Source organism: Ascaphus truei, chromosome 5 (assembly GCF_040206685.1).
Source record: "Ascaphus truei isolate aAscTru1 chromosome 5, aAscTru1.hap1, whole genome shotgun sequence".
NCBI classification, from domain to species: Eukaryota; Metazoa; Chordata; class Amphibia; order Anura; family Ascaphidae; genus Ascaphus; species Ascaphus truei.
Genome location: NC_134487.1, coordinates 138,892,107 through 138,913,836, shown reverse-complemented (window position 1 = coordinate 138,913,836; position 21,730 = coordinate 138,892,107). Strand labels below are relative to the sequence as shown.

The 21,730-nt window shown below is 39.5% G+C and overlaps 1 protein-coding gene across 6 annotated transcripts in view; it reads left to right on the top strand.

Annotated features, from left to right (window-relative positions):
- Positions 1 to 21,730, top strand: part of ABLIM3 (actin binding LIM protein family member 3) — a 186,473-nt gene that overhangs the window by 154,610 nt on the left and 10,133 nt on the right. For 5 of the 6 annotated variants that reach the window (XM_075600969.1, XM_075600964.1, XM_075600967.1 and 2 more), the window contains 6 exons: positions 195 to 259; positions 5,242 to 5,383; positions 12,993 to 13,022; positions 13,681 to 13,739; positions 15,410 to 15,470; positions 19,611 to 21,730. The exon at positions 19,611 to 21,730 is cut by the window's right edge. In XM_075600969.1, the coding sequence (XP_075457084.1) occupies positions 195 to 259; positions 5,242 to 5,383; positions 12,993 to 13,022; positions 13,681 to 13,739; positions 15,410 to 15,470; positions 19,611 to 19,756 (503 nt within the window). In that variant the 3' untranslated portion in view covers positions 19,757 to 21,730. The remainder of the gene's footprint in view (positions 1 to 194; positions 260 to 5,241; positions 5,384 to 12,992; positions 13,023 to 13,680; positions 13,740 to 15,409; positions 15,471 to 19,610) is intronic. The other variant, XM_075600970.1, reaches the window with a different exon arrangement.

Sequence of the window (21,730 nt, the reverse complement as noted above, 5' to 3'; positions counted from 1 at the left end):
TTGGTGCTTTTAACCATTATTATACATTGCTGTGGCAAGTAGTGCCTGGAGCCACTGTGACATGGACTTCCTCTGGATAATGCTTCTAATTCATTGTCCCCACAGTATTGTTTTATATCTCAAATTAGCACAAACAGGACGCTGTAGTTCTGCCTATAAAAGGCTCCATTGACTCCTTGTGGTTCCCTGTGCAGTGCCTCGGGCGCGGAGATTCTCATCAGGGGGAGAGGAAGATGGGTTTGACCGGAGCATGCATAAGGTAAGGTAGACACTCTGTGGAAAAAAAGCATTAGAGACACACGAATACCAAAAATCAGTGGTCAAAGCGTAATGGTGCTAGGCCTTGCTGAATACCACTACTTTTTCATTTACGACCTCAAAGTACCACTACTTTTTTACTTACACACAGTTTTTTGTAACAACACAGTTCACCTATTATACAAAGCCTATCTCCCTTTCTGTATTGTAAGCATAAATAATGTATTCATTTTGTAAAACATTATTATTAGATATGGGTGAGATTGGAGGAGCGAAATCCGAGTGCCCCAGATTCCCGCGGTTTGATCTATTCCCCAAATGGGTCTCGGCTCTGCGTGTCTAGGCCCAAACCTGGTTTTATTTATTTGCTCTTGGGTTTAAGAGTCAGGGGCGCTGACATATTTCCCAGGGCCCAAGACTAGAGTTTTGATCGGGGCCCCCTTAGTGTCGGCGGCCATGCAAACACTCCCCCCTCTTTTACACACTTGTGAGCCACCTCCTCTATTTCCCCCCTCTCCCCGTATTTTCTCTCTCCGATTCCCCACCTCCTCCTTCCACCCCCTTTATCCTCTATCACTTAATTACCCCCCCCTTCACTCAATCCCGCTCCCTCAATCCCCCCTCCTGTAACTCATTGCCCCTCCCCCCAACTTGTCACGCACACACACACATACACTTCACCCACACACACACTTCCCCCACACACACACTCCCCCCCCACACACACACAAACACTTTCCCCCCCACACACACACTTCCCCTTCCACAATACCCACACAAGCCCCCCACAATAATTACCCCACCTTGCACACGCGCAAAATGCACACACAAACACGCACACAATGCAACACACACAAAATGACAGATACAAAATGCAACTAACGCACACACAAAATGCAACACACACACTCACGCATCAAATGCAACACACACTCATGCACAAAATTCAACACACACACAATGCAACACACACACAATGCAACACACACAAACACAATGTAACACACACAAACAAAATTACACACATACAAAATGCAACTAATGCACACACACTGCAACAAACACACTGCAACACATACACAATGCGACACACAAAAAATTCAAGACACACAATGCAATATACGCACAAAATGCAACACATAATGCAACACACAGACCATGCAACACATACACACAATGCAACACACAAAATGCAAAAAATGCAACACACACACACAATACAACACACAAAATGTAACACATAATGCAACACACACAATGCAACACACGCACACAGTGCAACACACACAAAATGCAACACACAATGCAACACACTCACATACAAAATGCAACACACGCACACACAAAATGCAACACACGCACACACAAAATGCAACACACGCACACATAAAATATAACACACAATGTAACACACGCACACACAAAAATGCAGCACACGCACACAAAATGCAGCACACACAATGCAACACACACAATGCAACACACATACATAATGCAACACACACAATGCAACACATGCAATGCAACACACACACACACACACACACAATGCAACACCCAACCAATTCACAAGGCACGCAAGTTGTTATTTATCCTTGTTCTTATTCAATTAGAGCAAAGTAATACAGTGTGATATATAATGTGATTTGCATTGTGGAATCAGACAGAAGAAGAATGAGGAAAAATTTAAACATACTGCATTATCACACATAATTGCTAAGTTGACGATATTGCTGTATTTAACGGCTAAATTAAATATATTCTAGCCCTCTCCATGTTTATCCTGCCTGCAACACACACAAAATGTAACACACGCACACGCACACAATGCAACACGCACACAATGCAACACGCACACAATGCAACACGCACACGCACAATGCAACAAACACACACAAAATGCAAAACACACACAAAATGCAAAACACACACACAATGCAACACACACAATGCAACACACACACAATGCAACACACACACAATGCAACACACACACAATGCAACACACACATGCACAATGCAACACACACGTGCACAATGCAACACACACACACGTGCACAATGCAACACACACACGTGCACAATGCAACACACACAAAATGCAAAACACACACACAAAATGCAAAACACACACACAATGCAACACACACACACAATGCAACACACACAATGCAACACACACACACATTGCAACACACACAAAAGGCAACACACAGACAATGCAACACACACACACAATGCAACACACATACACAATGCAACACACACAAAAGGCAACACACAGACAATGCAACACACACACACAATGCAACACACATACACAATGCAACACACACACACACACAATGCAACACACACAATGCGACACACACGCACACAATGCAACACACACACTTACCTTGTCGTGGTCTGAGGCCACTTGACTATGGCTCTTCCCAGCTCCTGCGGCCTGCCTCTCTCTCCCACTGTTGCAATCTGGAAGCTGGGCCCAGCCGGAAGTCGGGATATGCTTCTGACATGCACAGGTGAAAGAGAGGAGGGAGAGAGGCCTGGCACGGGAGAGAGGCCTGGCACGGGAGAGAGGTCTGGCACGGGAGAGAGGCCTGGCACGGGAGAGAGGCCTGGCACGGGAGAGAGGCCTGGCACGGGAGAGAGGCCTGGCACGGGAGAGAGGCAAGCCCGCAGGAGTTGGGGGGCAGCTGTATGCTGGCAGCAGGATGAAGAAGTTGGGTCTGACCTCTGGCTGGGCCCAACTTCCAGCGCTGGCCGGGCCGGGACCCCCTCAGCCGCCGGGCCTGGGACAACTGTCCGATTCTCCCCCCTGTCGGCGGTCCTCTTAGGAGTTAACGTCTCTATAACAAGCGTTCTTGCCTCATTTTCTCCCTTTAAAGCCATCTCCCACCACTTGCTGCCATTTCGCACTGGCATCAACCATGGGTAGGAGGGTGTGAGTAAGGGGGCAGCAAGATAGTGAGACTGAGGGGCAGAGAGAGAAAGAAAGGCAGCAAGAGAGAGAAACAAAAAAGAAGAGAGTATAAAGATAATAAAATGATCAATAACATTATAATACTACTAATAAAAAAAATATTAAAATTAATCATTTATTATGTATAGTATATAAACAATTACATGAACGATACATTCTTTGTATAACTTTACCTATACCATAATCTGATCTGTCTCTCTTCTATAGTAGACCAGTCAATCAGTTGCAGTTGGGTGAGCATTGTAAGGTTACCTGTCTTCACTTCACCTCACACCCTTTGAAATAATAATAGCGTGTTCTTGTATAGCGCCGCTAGATTTACGTAGCGCTTTACAGAGACATTTTGCAGGCACAGTCCCTGCCCCATGGAGCTTACAATCTATGATTTTGGTGCCCGAGGCACAGGGAGATAAGGTTAAAGTCACAAGGAGCCGACACTGGGAATTGAACCAGGCTCATCTGCTTCAAACTCAGTGCCTGTCAGTGTCTTTACTCACTGAGCCGCTACTTCTCACATAAATAACACCAGAGTTACAGCAAAGGCTGCCTCCTATGACAGTCTCCTCATTATGTTTCACCCTCTGTCTTAAATATGTAAAGAAGGAAAGGTAGAAAGCTATTTCCAAATAGGGAAATGTACAAATAATAGGTTATACTCCGTGCTAGTAGCAGAAGAGCCATGAGATGTGAGTTCTTGCCAGAGTAGTTGATGCATGGAACAATGTCCAGCAGTAGTGGCTGCAGACACATTAAAGACATTCAGAAAATGCTTAAGAAATAAATGACATAAGTAAGCTGACATTTTCAGTAATAAGGAAAACTGGCAGACTAGAGCTCTTCTTCAATTTTCTGTAAAGCTTCTTGGAGAAGATTTTGGTCTCATTTATATGAATGGAGCCACAATAAACGATTCTTCCACACTGGGAAGGATCGTCACTGCATATTTAATAGGGCCTCCCCACAGTATGTTTCTAGGTTTGCATCCTCATCGGCGCCTTCTATATGCAGCCTGTTCATGCCTATTTTATACCTTCCTACGGTTTACACCTTCCTTGCAAGCACATTTTAAACCAATTAGGGCCTTATTCTATATTCACAGAAGAGACCATTTATGGTCAAAAATCCCCATAGACGTCAAAGGGGTTTTCCGGCCAAATAAGGTACAAACATCTGCTTCAGCATATATAGAAGTGGCCTTTAAGTAGTGATTGTGTGACTTGTAAACTTCTTAGTACATCTTCTTGTCTACAGTCTTCTCCCAATGCATTCAGTATCAGATGTACAATTTGGGAGTAACTGGGTGTCCTAATGACGTTAACATTTTGTACATGTTCACACCAGTGACAATCAGACAAATATTGGGGCAACGATAAAGGTGATCTAGCTCTAACCATCAAATATTTTAAGCAAAACAGAAAATCTTCTGTCACTTCAATGATATCTAGTGAAAAACTCTACATTCCTTGACATCATGGAATCCTATGTTTCGAGCGACCTTCCTCACTCTCTCAGGAGGGAACTGAACCGTATATTTTTCCTATGTACATCATTGGAATGACACAATACCTTTAATTCGGTTTATTTTATGTTTTAAACCATACTTATATAGTACAATACCAGATACCTATGAAGAGGCAAAATAATGCTGCAGCCATTCGTATGGAATATTTATAAACATAAATATATATGGTACAGTACATATGCATTTTATTTATTTATGTATTGGACTTGATAAAACTACAGCTTTAAAGTGAATAGCATTTTATTGTAGATACTGCATAATCAATGGAGACGTAATGAATCCTTATAGGAAGGTAAAGTGATTTGCATAGGGTCTCAAAGAGTTGTTTCTGTGTCTAGAACTAGGATGTCTCCAATCACAGATCAGACTTTAACTCGTGAGCTGCTAGGAGAAGCTCCAGCACAATGGCAGTTAAAGGGATTAACCTCCATCACCTACTTGTGGGTTCATCTCACCTTGTTCCTTATCCTTCTAGATCCAGGGAGGGATTGGAAGAATGATCCTGAAGGAAGAAATGAAGGCTCGATCATACGCTGACACATGGACCCCACCGCGGAGCTCGGCAGGCAGCAAAGATGCTCTTCACACCGCTGGATATGAGGCATCTCTGAATGGATGTAAGCCAGATAATAAGGAGGCAGCCAAGGGGGGGGGGGGGCAGAAGGATATTGTTTCCACTGAGATCTTTTTCTGTATTACATCTGCTGCAGTTTATTTGTACTAAAGGGAACTCGTTTTACAAAGCGTGCATATCTTACAAATGAAAATGTGAGAATTTACCCTTGATATGGAAGGCATTAAAAAGCCCAGTCTCCTCCAAACAGATTTGGAGAAAGAAAAAAAATGACAGGAAAGCAAATGTCTGTTTGAGATATTCAGAACCCATATATAGTTTTTTTTTTCTTGTAAATGATACAAAATGCAAAAGTCATTAATGAGCACATGTTTTTGAACACCAGTATAAATGGTGCTCACACATAAAATATCTCCTGGCTCCAGAAAACACTTTATATCCCCTTCATGCGTGGTTTCCAGCATCAGAAGTTGCCTCATGGAGCAGCATCATTAAATAAATATGGGCCACAACCATTTTTGTATTATTATTATTACCAAACCCAAACAAATTTAAAAAACGCATGCAAATGTTTCTGGGGTGCTGAGACATAACAAAGAAGTGTAAGGAACAGCAATTAAAGGGTTAATAGAAGATGAAACCCATTGCACTTTTAAAAGGAAGATACTTTTATAGCTGAAGGGTACATCGCGGTGCAGAAATATGTAATTATTTCAGCGGAGGAGAGGCCTACAACACTCTGTAACATCAGAGAGGCTTGCAAAGCACTGCATAGTAACACTGGGGGGAAGGGGAAGGTGTCTCTTGCTACCTGAGAAGTGGGTGAAAGTGCCTGGGGTTAATGAATACAAAGGACCACTGGACTTGAAAGAACAAGAACAGAAAAAGGCCCCCATAATCTAACACTGTTTCTAATGCAAAATGAATTCATTAAAATATAACCTTTATTGTATATAATAGTAAAATAAAGTGACACATTAAGCTAACAACACATAAAACGACACTAATAATAATAATAATAATAGGTTGTTGAAGTTTACCACATCAAAGATATAATATAATACTATATCTCCATAATATATAGGGTGTAATCTCTATACATAGATAGAGCTAGATATCTCTGGGTCTGTATAGAGGCTTTGTGTAGTGATAGAGAGAATAAGTAATTCTTAGCACCGATTAGTGCAGATAATATCTATTTACACACAGAGATCACCTAGTAATGTAGTATTAGAGCACCCATTATACATTCAGAGTATAATTATACATTCAGAGTACGTATGGTACCTAGTATAAAGTTGGCTTTATCTCGTCATAATATCAGGGGATAATGATAATAGATCCTGTATCAGATACGCAGATTAATATTATTCTGATAATCTAAACTCAGAATTGGGGTGCGCACATAAATGTATCTAGTCATATATAGTAAACCTCAAGCCTATATTAAAATTCTGATTGGCTTGAATAGCTTATGGTCGTGAACACATCTCCCTGTTGAATGGAGTTATAGAACAATAGAATCTGTGTAGCAAATATTCGACCCACTATTATAACAGTTAAATATTCTGTCTGATGGAACACAGTGCTGTATTATGCAACTCCCAGTACTGAGCTAGAAATGACAGGTTCAAATAGAAGAACCTTGTGTAGTGGATAGTTAACCCCTATTCATAGAGATGTTAAGGGCTAAATAGCACACTTTCGCCACAGTTTGTTATTCCATTTAGAGGAGCATAATAGATTTAATAATATTGCAGCGCTAGGTTAGTGACTACAAATTCATATATTCTAATGATGCCACAATTTGGTTGTTTCGTTATGGAAACACACCAATTGTGAATATTGCGGAAGTAATTCAACTAGTAAGTTGTATAAGGTGATCTATTAATAAGCAATTTCATACGTTGCCTGGACTCACCTGGCAACTAATAGTGCCTATTACAGAAGTCTTGACTTATATACCGCTTGATACGGCACAGCATGGTTGCATGCTCCTAATATATATATATATCCCTCTATGAATAGGGGTTAACTATCCACTACACAAGGTTCTTCTATATGAACCTGTCATTTCTAGCTCAGTACTGGGAGTTGCATAATACAGCACTGTGTTCCATCAGACAGAATATTTAACTGTTATAATAGTGGGTCGAATATTTGCTACACAGATTCTATTGTTCTATAACTCCATTCAACAGGGAGATGTGTGCACGACCATAAGCTATTCAAGCCAATCAGAATTTTAATATAGGCTTGAGGTTTACTATATATTACTGGATACCTTTTTATGTACCCCAATTCTGAGTGCCAACTTTATACTAGGTACCATAAGTACTCGGAATTTATAATGGGTGCTCTAATACTACATTACTAGGTGTTCTCTATGTGTAAACAGATATTATCTGTATTATCTGCACTAATCTGTGCTAAGAATGACTTATTCTCTTTATCACTACATAAAGCCTCTATAAAGACCCAGAGATATCAGCTCTATCTATGTATAGAGATTACACCCTATATATTAGGGAGATATAGTATTATATTATATCTTTGATGTGGTACAGTTCAACAACCTATTATTATTATTATTATTATTAGTGTTGTTTTATGTGTTATTAGTTTAATATGTCACTTTATTTTACTATTATCTCCAATAAAGGTTATATTTTAATTAATTAATTTTACATTAAAAGAGTGTTAGAAAACGGGGGCCTTTTTCTATTCTTGTTTTTTCAAGACCAGTGGTCCTTTGAAAGCACCGAACAGCAATGAATTGCAAGCCTCTGTATCATCGAAGGTTGGAAGCTCCATCTGTAACATTGCGAGTGAGATGAGCGTCTCATTCCCCTTTCCCACCCGATTATACATTATGTCTTATGCAGAACATAGTTATCGGGAATCAACGGACCCGAAAGAGTAAGAGTTGAGCGTTATGGGTCAAAACATTTGAAGAAGTCTAATCTGAAACAGTGAGAGCCCATTGAAACGTTTAAGCACTCTAATAAAGGGGAAGGAGTGAGATTGATTTGAAGGAATTAGACTTCACAGGTCTACAGTCAGTGTGGGTGAAAGCTGGAGGGATGTTAGGGGGTTGACTGGAAGAACAGAGACTGTAAACTGTTCGCTGATTCCGTCCCAAAGCTCACACTTTCATAGTGCACTTGGCACATTACCTGTTATGCCTGGCTTATGGAATAGTAAATAATGTCAGTTTCCCTAGGTTCTTGTACAACCCCATAGTTAAGTAACAGCAATATATTGCTATATGTTTGTGACACGCAATGTTTATTCTATTAGAGGAGAGGCTTGAACACATCTTCTTGAAGGAATCCAAGAATTCCAATGTTGCCAATTTAGGACCTCATGCAGAAAAGCAGCGATAAGCCACTTATCGCCAAAAAAGCCTACTGCTATTCAGTAAGCCCCAATAAGTCATCGATAAGAGAGCTTTTCAGCAAAAAAAATCGCCAGCTTGTCAAACTCATGCTATTCTAGTAGCCCCAATCAGCTTATCGAGGCTGATCGCCGCTCCAGATTTGCGATTTTCTCTCCAAATCGTCTCACAAGGAAAAGTTGCCAAGAAAATGGAGAGAAGCTGCCGAGAAGCGGCGAGACGGACTTTAAAAAAATAAATGCTTTTTCCTGCATGGGATTTATGCCGGGAGTCTCCGGAGCTGATATCCATTAATATAAGCACCGGAGACCCCCGGCATCAATCACATGCACTAAAAATGCATTTACAGTCAATTTCATTATCTTAGCGGCTAACCGCTAAGGCAAGGAAGGGGTTATGGGGCTACAGCAGCTTTATTGGGGGCAGAGGGGGTGAGTGAAGGGGGTACTTGGCCTTTGACTCATCCCCTCTGCCCCCAATAAGCATTACAATATGTATTAAGCACCAATACATAACCCACCCCCTGTACCCCCACATAAAACCATTTTTATTTAATTTCACACAGGATTGATAACATAGGCCGGCGGGTGTCCCCAGGTGGTCCCCATGGATGTCCTGGAGTCCTCAGGTGGTTCCCACGGGTGTCTTGGGGCCCTCGAGTGGTTCCCACGGGTGTCCGGGGGCCCCAAAGGGGTCCCCGCTGGCCTGCAGTACCAACCCTGTTGTAAAATAAATATGGCATACATTGCAATAAATACACCCCCCCACCAAACACATACATTATAGTAATGTGCAAAATAACTATTATCCATATATGGATAATAGCTAATTTGCCCATTATTAAATCAAACATTAGCCAAGCAGCATAAATAAAGTAAATAAAACTGTTCTACTTACCCCTGCCATCATGAAGGGCATACCCGTCAGCATTCTGCAGGGCCATGTCCTCCGATGCCAGCAACAATACATAAAAAAATACAATATAATGGCCCCTAGGCCCTTAATCACCGTAGCGGTTATTCCGCTATAGTAATTAAGGGGTTAACCCCTGTCCACTGCTACCCACCCTGGAGGCCTAACCACCCACCCTGGGCCCACTATACACACCCTGTACCCATTGATTGGTATAGTGCTACATCATACCCATATAATATGGGCATGATAAGCCACTATAGCACTCAATGGTAACCCTAATCCAAAAGCATGAAGGCCAAAATTCAACAACACAAGCACCTAAAAAAACTGGTCAATAATTAAAAACAGTAGCCAACCAATTAACTAAAAAGAAGCAGTAACCAACTAATCAATTAATTCATTTCAAACAGTAGCCAACAAACTAATTAATTATTAAATCCACTATCCAACACATCACTTAAAAGCAAGGAGCCAACACAAGAAATCATTAATTAAAAACGCTAATCAATCCAAATCAAAAATATAACACAAACCAGCAAAATGACATAGAAACACATCCACAGAATAATCACAAATAGAAAAAAGAATTCTCAATACAAAGTAAGCATTTGCCCAAAAAATGCATTGGCTAATAATGTATTTATCTGTACCCTTTATGGGTACAGATTAATACATTATGAGTCAATGTGCAATGTAAAACATAAACAAAAACATTTCCAATCGAAAAACCTGAAAAAAATAAATTTATATACATTCAATATTTAATTTACCTTTAGAAGCGTTGGCTCTCCGAATCCAGGGGTATCAGAAAGCTCTCGTACCATGACGTCATCCAACGCCATCCACCTTGAAGATCCTGGCCAGGTAACAAAATTCTTCTTTCTTTGATCTTCTAACACCTTCTTTTTTCATCTGTAATTATTTCTTGCTTCTCTTCATCTTCAATCTTCATCTGTTAATCCAAAAACCCCATGGTAGATCCACAACATGATGTTGTCACGTCAGATTCTTGAGCTCAAATGAGGCGTCAAGGCCTTAAATATGGCTTATGATGTCACATTTTGGGGTCAGATGGTACAGCTCCAATCTGATTGGATGCTATATCATGTGCCTGTCCTTTTTTTTTTTTTAAGGATGTGATTTCAACTCCAAGGAAGAAACGTCACATCCTTCAACCTACATGGCTATATCACATGGTATTACAGCCAATGGGATTGCAGACAATCCCATTGGTTGCTGTATCATGTGATGGGTTACATTAGTTCACAAGGATGTGACGTCACTTTAAGGAATGACGTGACAACATAGTGTTGTGGATCTACCATGGGGTTTTTGGATTAACAGATAAAGATTGAAGATGAAGAGAAGCAAGAAATAATTGCAGATGAAGAAAAAAGGTGTTAAAAGATCAAAGAAAGAAGAATTTTGTTACCTGGTCAGGATCTTCAAGGTGGATGGCATTTGATTGAGTTGGATGACGTCACGGTACGAGAGCTTCCTGATACCCCTGGATTCGGAGGGCGAACGTTTCTAAAGGTACAGTAAGTTAAATATTGAATGTATGTAAATGTATTTTTTTTTCAGGTTTTTCGATTGGATATGTTTTTGTTTATGTTTTACAATGCACATTAACTCATAATGTATTAATCTGTACCCATTTAGGGTTCAGATAAATACATTAGCCAATGCATTTTTGGGGCAAATGCTTGCTTTGTATTGAGAATTCTTTTTTCTACTTGTGATTATTCTGTGGATGTGTTTCTATGTCATTTTGCTGGCTTGTGTTGTATTTTTGTTTTGGATTGATTAGCGTTGTTAATTAATGATTTCTTGTGTTGGCTCCTTGCTTTTAAGTGATGTGTTGGATAGTGGATTTAATAATTAATTGATTTGTTGGCTTCTGTTTGAAATTAATTAATTGATTAGTTGGTTACTGCTTCTTTTTATTTAATTGGTTGGCTACAGTTTTTAATTATTGAACAGTGTTTTTTAGGTGCTTGTGTTGTTGAATTTTGGCCTTCATGCTTTTGGATTAGGGTTAACATTGAGTGATATAGTGACTTGCCATGCCCATATTATATGGGTATGATATACCACTATATCAATCAATGGGTACAGGGCGAGTATAGTGGGTCCATGGTGGGTGGTTAGGCCTTCAGGTTGGGTAGCAATGGACGGGTTTACCCCTTAATTACAATAGCGGTTATTAACCTCTACGGTGATTAAAGGCTTAGGGACCATTAGATTGTATTTTTTAATGTATTGTTGCTGGCATCGGAGGACATGGCCCTGCAGAATGCTGATGAGGATGGCCTTCACGATGGCAGGGGTAAGTAGAATGGTTTTGTTTACTTTATTTACGCTGCTTGGCTAATGTTTGATTTAATAATGGACAAATAAGCTATTATCCATATCTGGATAATAGTTATTTTGCACATTACTGTACTGTATGTGTTTGGTGGGGTTGGGGGGAGGTGTATTCATTGCAATGTATGCCATATTTACTTATTTTACAACAGGGTTGGTACTGCAGGCCAGCGGGGACCCACGGGGGCCAGCCAGGGACCCCTTTGGAACTCCGGACACCTGTGGGAACCACCGAGGTTCCCCAGACACCCGTGGAGCCAACATGGGGACCCCCAGACACCCGCGGGGGCCCCTTGCGGGACACCCGCGGGGACCACCCAGGGACACCCGTCGGCCTATGTTATCAATCCTGTGTGAAATTAAATAAAAATGGTTTTATGTTGGGGTACAGGGGGTGGTTATGTATTGGTACTTAATACATATTGTAATGTTTATTGGGGCATGGGGGGTGAATGAAGGGCAAAGTACCCGCTTCAATCAACTCCTCTGTCCTCCATAAAGCAGCTATTGTGCCTTAACCCCTTCATTGCCTTATCGGCTAACGGCTAAGGTAATGAAGCTGCTTTAATGTAATTTTTATTCATACTGTGCGGGAGCAGGGGGTCTCATGAGCTGAACAACATTGATTTCGTGCTCAGGGACCCCCTGCTTCTGAGTTACAGTGAACTGGAAGTTGGATAGGGATCAAAACACATAGGGAGTCATATATTATAGTCTTCCAACTACAAATCTGGGGCAAAACAAGTACAATAATAATACACCACATTTAGAAAATGCTATTGCTTTCAATGGGGCTGTTTTCTCTTGAAAGATTTGGTGAATTTTTTTTGTCCAGTTTTGCAACCAGAAGACTTTGATAAATAGTGACCATGATGATCTCTTCCAGATAATTAGACATAGCAATATAGGGTTAAAATGGCACCTATCAGGGCCAAGTGATAGCCAGTAACTCTCTGGTTGTTCATTCCTACAGCTCCCAACAAGCATTACCTGGCTGACAGCGGTAAGTACTTGTTCCTTCTGTATGGGTGAGGAGTCACAGAATCTTTTCTGTAGTAAAGTGCCATTACATTACTGTCAGACATTACTGTGAGTTAAATAATGGGACAAAGCTCTTTGAACAACATTTTGAAAAGGTTTATGATATATATATATATATATATATATATATATATATATATATATATACACAAATATATTTAAATACATGTATGTATATGTGTACAGTATATATATATACACACACACACATATCAGTTTATCTGGTGTGTGTCTATAATTAATGTGAGAAAATAGATATATGTAATTGAAAAACTAAATACAACTCAGAAATAGGCTGTTATTCTTTCCAAATAAATATAAAAATACTCTCTTGCGTATAATTTTTTTTTCATCTAATAAGCAGGAGCCTATATTGGCATACAATATTACACATTCTTGCTCCAGAGACACTCAATTGCTATTACATTTGTTTTTTGCCATGCACAACATTAACATGTTTGCCTATTCAGTACTTATGAGGTACTGCACAGTTGGGTGGAGGGATTTTTGTATGGAATATTAACTCCTTAAGTGCCTACGTTACTACTAGAAAATATAGGGCAAGGTCTATTTAGCATCCTGCATCAGCAGATCCCTAAAGCAGCTATATCTATTTTCAGATCCCTTGATTTCAAAATCGGCTTCTCTCCCGGTCTACAGGCGGAATGGACTGCACAGGGTACAGTATAAGGAACGAGGGATTGTATGGGTGCAACATTACAGCTTAGTTATTGGCTTATGCGATAATAAGAGGGTGTTTCACACACAAGATCCATGGAAGTAAGGCAGATTAAGCTGAGCTTCATAGTGATTTACAGGTATCCGCTGTATAAGTGTTACGTGCCACTAAGCCAAAAATAACAATACGATACCAAATGTAGGTTGAACTCCACCATGGATTGCTGCTGTTACAGTGTCCTTGTTACAATCTGTGAACATCAGAATGAATGGCACACGTGTGGCCTTTATCAAATTTAGTAAGCATCCCGAAACGTTTGCTTGTTTATTAGGGAGATCATGATCAAAGCTCCCATGGATCTATGATTGCGATCAGAACAGAACCTTCTGGTAGAGAAGAGGTTAATAGGTAAACCCAACATCCCTGAAGGCTGCCTGTATCAACCATTGTTCCAAGTCTGCACATGATGCAGAACAGGATTAGTACTGTTTATTGTAACAAATGTTTATCAGAAAACACCACAAGCATTCCAGAGCACGCATGAGAAAACAGTCCTACACACCTGGAATTCCACACACCTTGTAGACTGCAGAATGGGCTTGTCTTCTGCAAACATATGTTTAAGCCAGTGTTTTTCAGCAGGGGTTCCTAGTAACCCTTTAGGTACCGCGGGCATCCCTAAAGGGTTCCCTGCAATTTTCAGGTAATTTGAAAATTGTAACAAATACAGAAGAATTTACAATGCATCTGATCTCAGACGCGCTATTAGAGAGGGTTGGGGTTCCTTACATTGCATCTGATCTCAGACATGCTATTAGAGAGGGTTGGGGTTCCTTACACTGCATCTGATCTCAGACTCACTCTTAGGCTGGGGCCATAGAGGGTTGAACCGAGCCGCGCTGACGCTGAGGTTCGCCTGCTGAAATCTGCGCGATTTCATGCCCATGTAGACGAGCCAGCGGGCACGATCGGAGGCGGGGGGAGACTGAGGGAGGCGGGGCAGTGACGTCGCTGGGCCAATCGCCCGCGACGCACTGACGTCGACGTCACGGCGCCGTGACGTTGACGCAGCTCCGCGCTGATTGGATGTTTTCAGCCGACAGCGCGCTGAAAAACAGCTTGGCTGTCGGCTGAAAACTCCAGCGCCTCAGCACGCCTGCGGACGCTCGCGTGAGCCCCCTCTCAAGGCATCCTCATTGAGGATGCAGGGGCTCAGCGCGGAGCGTCCGCACGGCTCAGCGCGGCCTGTCCTTCTATGGACTCGGCCTTAGAGAGGGTTGAGGTTCCTTACAATGGATCTGATCTCAGACGCGCTATTAGAGAGGGTTGGAGTTCCGCAGAATTACACTATATAGTTATAGTGTTCCTTAACCAAAAAAAGGTTGGAAACCACTGGTCTAAGCACACAAATCAAAATCAATGAATGTCCACTCTCAGAATCAACCTATATCACTTATATGATATGAGTGATTCATTTTGTGTGCTCCCACACCATTTTCAGACATATATTAACACTAGGAAATGTCAATGCATAAAAAATTGGAATGTTTCAGTCAGATTCTAGTTTTCCGTTACAGACTGATGTGCTCTTGTATTAAAGTTCTCACATTCCTGTAATAAATGCAGAGTTCTGATAAATCCCAATGCTATATTTGTTAATGTTTTTATAGCCGCCGAGCACAGAGCTATTCCACTATGACAGCGCCAACGCTGTGAACTGGGGGATGCGAGGTAAGAAAGGGTGACCATGCAGCATCTTTTTTGAAAAAATGTTAATTTCATTTTTTATAGTTAATGTAAGAATATACATTTATTGTCTAAAATAATGAGAAAAATAAAGATATATCAAATTAAAGCAAAATGTAGAACTGACTAGAAATAAATCAGTTATATGGAAAACAAGCATATTGGTAAATACATAAAAAAAGTCATTAGTAAACAAAAAACACACACATATGGTTGTGTTGAATAAAGTATGTACTTAACCACTTCAGTGTAAGAGGGGCCAGAAAAGCACTGCTCTTTGTTGTGTTGCTGGTTTAATTATATAGATATAGATATATAAAATTAAACTATATATATATATATATATATATATATATGTATATATATATATATATATAATATATATATATATCAAATGGAAATATTTCTGTATGCTCATTTGCATGTCTTAGACAGGTCTGCAACCCCGCCTTTCACCATTATCACCCAGCACGCAGCACTTCCACTGCAGCAAGGGACACTGGGAAATGACATGCAAATGAGCACACAGTGCCACCTTTTGCTTCAAAACCATTCAACATGGTCTATATCTATATCTATATACAGTATATATATATATCTATATATATATATATATAACAAAAACAAGGAACAAAGAGTAGCGCTATAAGTGTGATAAGTGAGTTCTAATGTGATGGTGAATAGAGCTAAATTATTAAATAATCAAATAGTGCTTATATAATATTACTAAATAAAAATTAAAGCAATAAGAAAATTAGAATAATAAAACCATATAACGTGAAAATCAGAGAACAAACCAGTCCAAATGATGGAAACAGATAAGAAAAAAAGTCTAGATACAGAGATTAATTGTCAGTCACAATGTGGAGTAGGCTTCTCCTTGGTTGATCTAGCCAGATCAGAAGAATCTAAAAAACAAAGACAAAAAGAAGCGCCAGCTCCATGTCATAATATTGTTTGTAAAATTGACAATTTATTAAAAAGCAGAAAGTGGCCGCCAGGAATTGCACTCACTTCAAATAATGAAAAGGCATTCAAGGGAGACAATCTGTAAACCAGCTGAGACTGTAGGAGGGTAGAAAGCCAGATATTGCTGTAGAAATACACAAGCAGTATATGAGGATACTTATCCGTGGCTGGATGGAAGATGGTAGTCAGTGTAAGCAGGAGGGGTGGTGGTGTTAGGCAGGTAGCTGAAACACCATCCGGTGTAGTAGGAAGATATCCAGTTGTCATCTACTTCACTCCATGTGCCTGACGTGAAATCATAGTCCCAGCATTCAGACCTTAGCGCACCCAACTCCTCAATAACAACTCTGTTTTGCTCGGAAGTATCCTCTACCTTTCTTCGTGTGTAATAGGAAATTGGCAGACCTCAACACAGCCTCAACCTGCGTGATGACGTCAGTGCGTCGCTACGTCACGACGTCCTGACTAGTTTCATCACGCGAGTGACATTTTCAAAGGATGATAGGTTGCTGCCTGCTGGAGCATTATATACCCTTATGGGCAATCACAGTGAGTTAGTTACAGCTGAAACACAGCGGCAGCAACCTATCATGTCGTGAAAAGGTTCATCAGCAAAGAACAGATAATTATACATCTTAGATAACAATTAAATAACAATCAAATAATTAAAAAAATCTGTTACATATAGCAATGAACAAAAAATAACCAGATCTAAAATGACACTATATTAAGCTCCAAAACAATCAATGGTAACCTATATATTAAAAAAAAAAACTTTTGTAATATATAAACTAATCAAAAGTAAACCATTTGAATTTTCCTGTGGCTATGCGCTAGATTAATCAATTTATTAGATCAAATTAATTACGTTTCAATAAAGCTAATATAAGCAGCATTTGCACACTGGAAGATTCAAGGCTATAGTACAATATAAAATAAACTTGCTACCATTGAAAACTTAGAGCAACCTGATATTGGAATGTATATAGGACTAGATGTATTATGGCTATAAATATAGATATAGCATAGAGATTGGGTGCTGATACACCAACAGTAGGGTGAAAAATATATAGAATGTTAATACTAGTATAGTCACATAGGGTGACTAATCGGCTATACAATATTTTAGGCTGACAGGAAGAACTTATTAGGGCACTAAAAAATAGTTGCCCTAATAAACCGAGTGCATAGGGAATGCACTAGACTAGAATGCTGGTATCTATGCATTCATTTAACCCCTGTGGTGACAGTGTACCTAAGCGGTAAATCCAGTAGGATTCACGTATACACAGGGTTTCGAATCTGTCGCCTCCTAGTTTAGAACTGGGGATCGTTTCTATGCCAATAATTTAAGTGAATGGGCACACTATGAGTAAGAGTACCCTTAATGATCGTACGTCTATGCTCCAGGAATCTAAGACAAAGGGATCGTTTGGTCCGTCCGACATATTGGATATTACAGGCACATGACAAGACATAGACCACAAAAGTGGTCAAACACTGGATGTAATTTTGAATTGGATAGTTGTCCCCATGAAAGGAGGATGAGAAGGACTGGGATACTGTCATGTGTTTACACATAATGCACCTAGACCTGTCACATCTGTAGCTACCTAAGTGACCTACTCACGATCCATTGTGGGGGCCAGTTCCCTAAGTCTACTGGGGGCCAATTGGTTCTTAATGTTGGTAGCTTTACGAAAAATGACAGGAACCCTAGGGGTGAGAATTTTATTCAAGTGTGGATCACACATGACTATATTCCAGTGCCGATTGAGCACATCTGTTGATTGAGTACATCTTCAAAATCATTCAACATGGTCCCCCTATATATACATATATAATATATATATATATATATATATATATATATATATATATATATATATATATATATATATACACAGTGGTTGACAAATCACCAAAAAATCTACTCGCCTCACAAAAAAATCTACTCGCCATCTAGTACCAAACGTGTGCTGCTTGGGCCAATATTTACTCGCCCGGGGGTTAAATCCACTCGCCCGGGGCGAGCAAATGTATAGGTTTGTCGAACACTGTATATATATATATATATATATATATATATATATATATACACATGAAGGTCAGTCAGCACACTGCAGTAGAAAAGGTTATAATAGCAGATGCTAGTCCCATAGAAAATAAGTATGATACGAACCAATCCAAAGACCAGTAAAGAGACAGCACACCACACGGGGTTAATCCAAAAATCTATAAATATAGATTTTTGGATTAACCCCGTGCGGTGTGCTGTCTCTTTACTGGTCTTTGGATTGGTTCGTATCATATATATATATATACATATATACATATATACATACACACATACACACATACACACACACAACTAAAGAGGTCTGGGCAGCTAAACATATCGTGAAGACAGCAACAACCTTAGTATTGTGTGGAGATTTCTATTACTGGCTGACTACGTAGAAGTCACTGAAAGCACATTGTTCTTCTGTACCAAATGTCAGATGCCTCCAATCCATTGGAGAGCACAGCCGGCCTCTCCAGATGTAAGGAATGGGGTGAAGTGAGGCATTAGGTCAAAAAAAATGGCAGGAATGTAATTTTATTTTGCTTCTCTTTTCCTACCTTCTCTTAATTTCTACATTCTACTTTCTTTCTCTGTACTTGTACCTTTAAAGGAGCAATCTAAGCAATAGCATACGTGTGGTTTTGTTTTAGACTAAATTAGTTCTGTAGTATGAAATAATACTACCTTTTTTAATTTAAAAATTCAACTCAATGCCATTTTTAATGTTTAATATAAGGAGCATCTTTTGATTTCTATAGCAGGTTTTAGCCACCTCCCCAGCAGTACAAGATCTTTGTAACACTTTCCTGTTTGTGATCATTTGTTGCAAATAGTCCCAACAGTTTGAGCTGCACACTGTAACAATAGATACATTAGTAATATAAGAATACATTTATTTTTTGCTTGGATTTCCTCATTAATTATTATTTCTGTGTCTGTATATTCTATACCATTTGCATTTATTTCATTCTTCCACTTTATATTTTACCTTTCACTTTCCTCTTATATAAACACCGTCCTTTTGATGTGTCAACCTCTCGTTACCTTTCTTCCCATCTCACTTCTCTCTCTGTCTCTTTCTTATTCTGCAGAGTACAAGGTAAGAAGACACAGGATGCCTCTTGGAATTAGAGAGACCGGTTGCTATAGCAACGAGCCATTAACTATCAGACGAAACTGCCTCTACTTTTTTCATGTCCACTCAACCGCGGTTCCAAGGTCCTTCTTAATATCCTGAAAAGAAAATCAATAGCATTTTAGCCACCCACCTCAAATTGCTTTGCAGCCTTTTCTGTTCTATGCAGAATCTTCCTGATTTTCTCATAAGGATATATCGATCAGTCCTTGTAAAGCATTTATCTAGGTTTTGTTTTCCTTAATTCCTTATCCTCGTTTTCCCCATTCTACCCAGAATCCTCTTGGTTTGAATCTGGTCTTTCTCATTTGACCTTGACAAAAATGGACAGCCTAATTTATTAAGCCTACTATTAGGTAGAAGCCTACTTTCAACGCATGGTTGCTGCAAAGCAAGGCTCTCATCATGTTTTCACACACAACCAAATGAATGCATTAATTGTTGTTATTATTGTAATTTAGCTATATGGCCCCAGTATAATTTATACCACAGTGAAATGCAGTGCAGTTGTGGTAAATGGAGTACATTCAGTGGCATAGAAGGTGACCAGTGGAGTTCCCCAGGGATCTGTACTGGGACCGGTACTCCTTAATATCTTTATAAGTGACATTACAAATGTTCTGGGCGGGAATATATATTTTTGCTAAAGGCAGAAAAATCTGCAAAATCCATGCATTGTATTTTAGCCCTAAAATAAAGAGTCCAAAACCTAAATTAATATGGCTGCCAAACACATCTCACTTAGGCCCAGAACCACAGAGCTCTCTAATTGACTTATTGGCCTTGGGCCTTTTTAAATAAAAAAAATAGGTTGAGTAATCTGCTTTGAAGTGTCACATGGTTCTCACTTTCAAAATAGGGCATTGTTGGGGACAACTGCACCTATAAAAGACCAGGTATGTTGCTGAAGAGAGAGATTGGTGGTGTTTAACCCAGTCAATGTACCACTAGTCTCCAGCACTAAAGGGTTAAGTTCTGTGGCTGCATTGGGTGACCGTTGTCATGGTCTGGCTGCCATACAAATAAAATATAATAATAATAACAATAATAATTATATAAATGGTGAAGACTGGAGTAGGAAGAGTTAAAAATCTAATTGGGAAGATGTAGCATAAGCTTCCCTGAAAAAGTGAACCTTTTACTAAAGCTTTGAATATTAGAGATTCAAGGAGTGTTTACTAAGTGCCGGATTTCCCACCACTCAGTATTCAGGACATAAGACCAAGGTAGATGACTAGTGCAGTGTATCAAAACTCACTCATATAAGATTGTTTGAGATATCGATTATGTTAACATTATTATTATTATTAACTGTTGCTTGCTGGATCATTCAAATAATTATCTGAATAATCCTAAAATGAATGTTTATAAAAAGTTTATGGAATGATACACAGTACCCATTCCAACGCCTCAAAGTGTTATTTGAGTCAATTAAAGTAGTACAGTATATGACAATGTTCTGTGGCTGGTCCTTTGGGCCGTACATTTATTGCCAATACTTCCAAAGATTTCTATTGTAAAGAAACGTACTTACAGTTGCCTTGCAGCCTATTGTAATGCACGTAATTCTGCTCAATATTTCATTTTATTCTGTTTCTAAAACTAGCATACAAGTATCATTTGACAGACTACAAAATATCTGATATATTTCTTATTATGACATTTCATAAGAAAGATCAGGTCCATTGGTAGAAGTTATTCAACAGTCGACAGATCCCAGATACAAAATCAATACTTCCGGTATTTATTGTGAACATTAAACCTCGAGATACTGCTTTTCCTTACGCTTAGCTTTATAAATATGGGGGATACTTGGTAAAATAAAGTCGTTTCCCATCATTTTGACAATAATTAATACTAATTAATATCAAAGAATGGAAGATTGTTTCACCATAACCATTTATTTCATGTCATTATTTTGAATACATACTGTTTTATTTTGTAAATGATGTATTGGTTTATGAGCTTGTTGGTTTAAGTGGAACATGTATCCATTGATTGGCTAATATTCAACCGGTGCTGTATTGTAATGAACCAGGTACACTCGAATTAACTGCAATAGACACTGCTGTGCAT